This window comes from Plasmodium brasilianum, chromosome 8 (assembly GCF_023973825.1).
Source record: "Plasmodium brasilianum strain Bolivian I chromosome 8, whole genome shotgun sequence".
NCBI lineage: Eukaryota > Apicomplexa > Aconoidasida > Haemosporida > Plasmodiidae > Plasmodium > Plasmodium brasilianum.
Genome location: NC_090121.1, coordinates 2174040 through 2176697, shown reverse-complemented (window position 1 = coordinate 2176697; position 2658 = coordinate 2174040). Strand labels below are relative to the sequence as shown.

The following is a 2658-nucleotide window of genomic DNA, read 5'->3' as shown; positions in this document are numbered from 1 at the left end:
AACAGTAATTTAATATAAAAATATAAGTAGATCATATTTCCTATGGTGATATCTTTAAGTTATAAAATCATTAGAAAGAGATAAAATATATATTAATGTATTCAATTTTCTAATAGTTCTCATATAAATTATCTTGTACTTCATAATTCTATAACATACGATAATTAATATTCATTAATTTAAAGTTACTTTGGGGATAAATAAAAATATATAAATTCGTATTTCTCATTCATGTACATATTTAAACTATCTAAATTAATAATTTAGTACCACTGAGAAATGGGTAAATTTTATCGTTTTTTAACGTTCCCCCAATTATATATAATTTGTTTATATATGGAAAAACTAGTGATATTAAAACATAAAAAGTAATGATTAATTGATTCCTAACAATATTTTTTAATCTCTAATATGAGTGGGCTAAGTTTTGGAGCAGGTTAATTAATTAACCTACAAGAATTTTAAAATATTGGAAAGTATATCATAAATGCAATAATTTCCTTAAAGGAAGAGATGGAAAAAAAAAAATTTAGAAAAAGGTGCTTAGCGCTAGCGAATCATGTAATTAAGGAAAAATATGTACAATAATATATTTAACAAAATAATATGGAACAAGAATTAAGAAATCTGTTAGAACATCGTTATGAACAGCTAAAAAGACGGCGTATGTCCTATAAATATATATAAGAATGATAGGGAACTTTTTGAATTAAAATATCAGGTAAATGATTTCTATGAAAAAAAATAGCGTACTCCAAAAAAAATGGCCTCTTAAAAAAGCAATATAAAATTTCAAATAATTGTAGTGGTAATTCTATTTGTAAGAGTACATGTTAGGAGTGAAGGAAAAAATATTTCAAGAATAAGAGAAGCCTTATTGAAACCACTTCCAGAAGTGGACATCCAAAAATCTAATTTCCAACAGACGTAATCAATTTAATTTAACATAAATTATTTGAAAATTTTCTTGAACGTTGTGTAAACAAGACATCACTGACACATAATATATCCATATTTGAAAAAAAAGAGGAATGTTCGAAGTCAAAATAACCATTAACAACATCTCAACAGAAGTCTACCCCAGAAATACATCATCCAAATGAACTGGAAGGTCAACATAAAACACTAATATTACCTCAAGGTTCAACTATGGATATCGGAATTAAACAAAGCGAAGAGGTACGTGTCACACATAGTGAAACATAACAAATTTCTAAAAGTTCTGATATTACACAAGAAATAATACAATATCAAGTTAAAATACAAAAATGAACTAATTTTACTTGAACATCTTTATTATCCCCAAAAATACCAATTACCGATTAATCTTTTCATGCTTTTTCTAATGCTCGTGATTTTTCTGATCTCCATATAAATCCAGATGCAACTATTGCTACTTTTTTTTCTATATTTGAAATAACTACAATATAAAATATATATATTTAAAATATAAATACAGGTTTAACTAAACTTCCTCGTATTACATAAGTATTACCTCTTTTAATAAGCTATGTAGTTATTATATATTCCCTTTTTATAAAGATAAAATAAATTTTAAGTATTAAAAACAAGACAAACATTTAAATACCACAATAATGCGTTTAATATATCTCTTTTTTTTTACATATTAATACACGTTAATAGGAAATCTAAGAAAAAAAAAAGATAAAAAGAAGACAAGTAAAATTATAGGGAATATTAGTATCTTATTGTTCTGACAAAACAATAGAATTTTTTACATATGTTCATTTAAAACACCAAATATATGATTATGAATATATCACAAAATAAATAAAAATAGACTAACATATCATAAGAAAAAATGTAAAATCTCTAATCAAAAAAGTATAGATCCAAAATTAGTGCAGAAGTACATATGGAAGTACTCAAAGAATGCAGAAATGTAGAATGGGAAAAACAACAAACAAACATTTTCAAAAATATGTCCAGAAGAGAACACAAAAGAAGAATTAAAAATATATCCTAATATAATAGTTGATGAACATATAATCTAAAAAACTAAACGTAGCAGTCATACTGAATAACAAAAAATTCTATGGGGTAAACGGGTATAAAGACATAGAAATCTTTATCAGAAATTTAAATAAGAAGAATGGTTCAATAATTTGAAAAGTGGATTGAAAAAAAACAAAATTAAGCAAAAAATTAGAAGAATTAAAAAAAGAAATATTCTAATGGAATTCAGAATTTACCACTTTTAGAAAAAGAAAAAGATATATGGAGGCACCGGATATCAACAAAGCTTATGGATATAGAATCATATTTGGAAGAAGATCGGTTTACTGGGAAACAGAGGAATTGCAAAATGATTCACAATATTATGCAAACGAAGAAACCCTAAATTATGTATCACTAATAAACTTAGGAAAATTGGAACACGAAAAATAATCTGAAAAATTATATAAATATATTAAAAAAAAAACTATTAGCAAAACTATGTATACTTGTACTTATTATGGTAATAGAAGAGTTCAAAAAAAAGGTGTATATAGAAAATAGATAATCATATATAAACACATCCATAAATGAATGGAAGACAAAAGAAAATTTATATAGAAATTCAAATATAAAAGAAAATATTATTTAAACAAAAGTCAGCTATTAAAGAAGTAGTAAAAACAAGGAAATTCATGCTTA

General features: G+C 24.2%; 1 protein-coding gene across 1 annotated transcript; it reads left to right on the top strand.

Moving 5' to 3' along the window:
* Positions 1–411: 411 nt before the first annotated feature.
* Positions 412–2409, top strand: MKS88_002597 (uncharacterized protein; the record flags this gene model as incomplete). The annotated part of the gene is made up of 3 exons (XM_067215618.1): positions 412–436; positions 807–927; positions 2223–2409. The coding sequence occupies 3 exons, from the start codon at positions 412–414 to the stop codon at positions 2407–2409; spliced, it is 333 nt and encodes a 110-aa protein (XP_067074027.1).
* Positions 2410–2658: the final 249 nt, after the last annotated feature.